The following is a 2,165-nucleotide window of genomic DNA, read 5'->3' as shown; positions in this document are numbered from 1 at the left end:
CGTGGCACACCCAAGGCTTCGGAGAGGCAGCTGAGCCTCCCAGACCCGGATTCCGCGGAAGCACGGCCCGGGCGCCCCAGGCAGAGCCTCCTGCAAGCCGCCGCTCCCGCGAGTCCTGGAGCCCCTTGGCCCCTGCCCTGCTCCAAGCCATGCGTGCAACACCCCTTACCTGGAACTCCCCGCGCAGTGGGAAAGGCGAACACAAAAAAAACCAGATCATTAAAAGATGGGCAAGGACCTCGAATGAGCTGCGTATGCACAAGCATCCTGGGCTCTGTAACGGCTTGGGAGGGAGAGTCTGGGAGGGCGTCCTGGAGAAGGTGACATTCTAAAGGTTGAGTGGGAGCTACCCTGGGAGAGGAAGGGAGGCTTCCAGGCATGAACGCTAATTAGCCAGCCAAGGCAGGAAGAAAAGGGGGTGTGTGTGTGTGTGTGTGTGTGTCCCAAGCTGTGAGCAAATTTTACTTTGGAAAGGTGGGGAGGAGCCTGTGCAGGTGGGAGCAGGCTCGGAGAGCAGTGAGGCCGCCTCTGCAGTGGGCTGATGGGCTGACTCGCTGGGCAGGGGCAGCCTGGTGAAGAGAACTGGCTGGGAGAACCGGCAAGGAGCCACATGGCAGGCAACGTGAGCTCCGGGATGTGGAGGCTGGTGGGTGAGGAGAGGAATGCCTGTGCCTGCGGGAGGCTAGGCTACAGGCTAAGGGGGCACCCCCACAAAAGCACTTCCTCAAGAAACCTGCCTTAGGGGCCTGAACTGTGCAATATGCCCCCAGCCTCTCCAACCCGCAAGCCTCCATGCTCATCCCCTCACAGTCCCACCATTCGCTGGTTGTAGGGAGCAGGGAAGTCGGGGGTTTATTATATAACAGTTTGGTTCCTGTGGTGACTGTTTCCACTTTGGGAAGAGGGTGGGTGTGGTCCGGGGCTCAAACCTGAGGTCAAGAGCCACAGTGTCAAGGGCCCCCACTTGCTGTGTGAGCCCCTGCAGGTGTTAGCAGGGTCGGCGTGTGACACTTCTCACCCAGGTAGTTTCTCTTGCCAGGTGGGGGAAGCATGATTGCAGCGAGACAAGCCTCAGACCCTTCCAAATATTAAGAAGGCAACCCACCAACACATGCAGTTTTGGGAAGACTTCTGGCTGTTTCTGGTTTGGATGATGAGGTCCCTCTGGTTGGGACCTGAGGCTAGGACTCAGGTTGGAATCCCCTGGAAGCTGTTGGCCTGGGCAGCCTCACCTCCTGTCCTGGGGACCCCCACCCCTCCATTTCCCACAGTGTGGGGTCCTTTGCCATCCCCAGATGCTCATCTCTGCTCCCAGGCCAGGCCAGTGTCCTCTGCCAGACCGGAACGCCCTGGGCACCCCTTACCTGGCCGCGAGGGCCCTCTGCATAGGCCCCTTTCCCCTGGAGCTGGGAGGCAGGCCCAGAGATCTGGGCCCTCTGCACACCCATCTCAAGCAAGATGATTTGAATCCTCGCTGCAAACTGAAGTCGGGATTGCTAGATTCAGAGACTTTATTGGGGCTCTATCAGGCTCATCAAGCCCCTAATTACTTATTGATCCTGGCCAGCCCAGTCCCTTTAAGCCCTGATAACCTCTGGGACTGCAAAAGCTGCCTGCCAAAATCAAGCTTCTGGGGAAGCAGCCCTACCCAATGAACAAATTCACCCCTACTGTAAACACCTGGCTAGGGAAGCCAGATTCGCAAGCTCTGTGTCACATGGTGCATACTCATTTCAGGGGACGCCTGAGGCTCAGAGGAAGAAGGGGCTGGCCCAAGACAGCAGGTGAGTTGCTGGCAGACACAGGACTCAGTCCTATTGGTTTTGCTTCTCGCTTCACAACGGTGTACCCACGGAAATTGTAACTCAGTCAATAAACCCTTCTTTTGCACAGAGTTCAGCCAACACAAATGATTGCTTTTTCCAAAAAGATCTTCAGAGTGACTCTACACAAGGAAACTGAAAGGGGTGCAAAAATGCACTGGGCCCACCGGGAATCTCAGCTGGAACACCTGGAGGCCAGGAGCTTGCTGCCAGAGCTGCAGGTGAACTGTTGAGGCAGGGAGAGAGGCCGCGGTGGGCCACTGGAAGCCACAACCACTGCAACTTAAAGCTTTGTCATTGCACACTTCCAAGGTGGAGCTGGCAGGACCTGCTGCTGGGCTT

The 2,165-nt window shown here is 57.2% G+C and overlaps 1 protein-coding gene across 1 annotated transcript in view; it reads right to left on the bottom strand.

Annotated features, from left to right (window-relative positions):
• GRID1 (glutamate ionotropic receptor delta type subunit 1) overlaps nt 1-1,448 on the bottom strand; it is a 664,185-nt gene extending 662,737 nt beyond the window's left edge. The window contains exons 1-2 of the mRNA XM_015566676.1: nt 1,365-1,448; nt 466-586 (exon numbers count right to left, since the gene is read on the bottom strand). Coding sequence (XP_015422162.1) covers nt 466-586; nt 1,365-1,448 — 205 coding nt within the window. The remainder of the gene's footprint in view (nt 1-465; nt 587-1,364) is intronic.
• Nucleotides 1,449-2,165: the final 717 nt, after the last annotated feature.

Source organism: Myotis davidii, unplaced genomic scaffold (assembly GCF_000327345.1).
Source record: "Myotis davidii unplaced genomic scaffold, ASM32734v1 scaffold642, whole genome shotgun sequence".
NCBI lineage: Eukaryota > Metazoa > Chordata > Mammalia > Chiroptera > Vespertilionidae > Myotis > Myotis davidii.
Note: the sequence above shows the minus strand (reverse complement) of the source record. Positions and strands in the feature narration are given on the sequence as shown.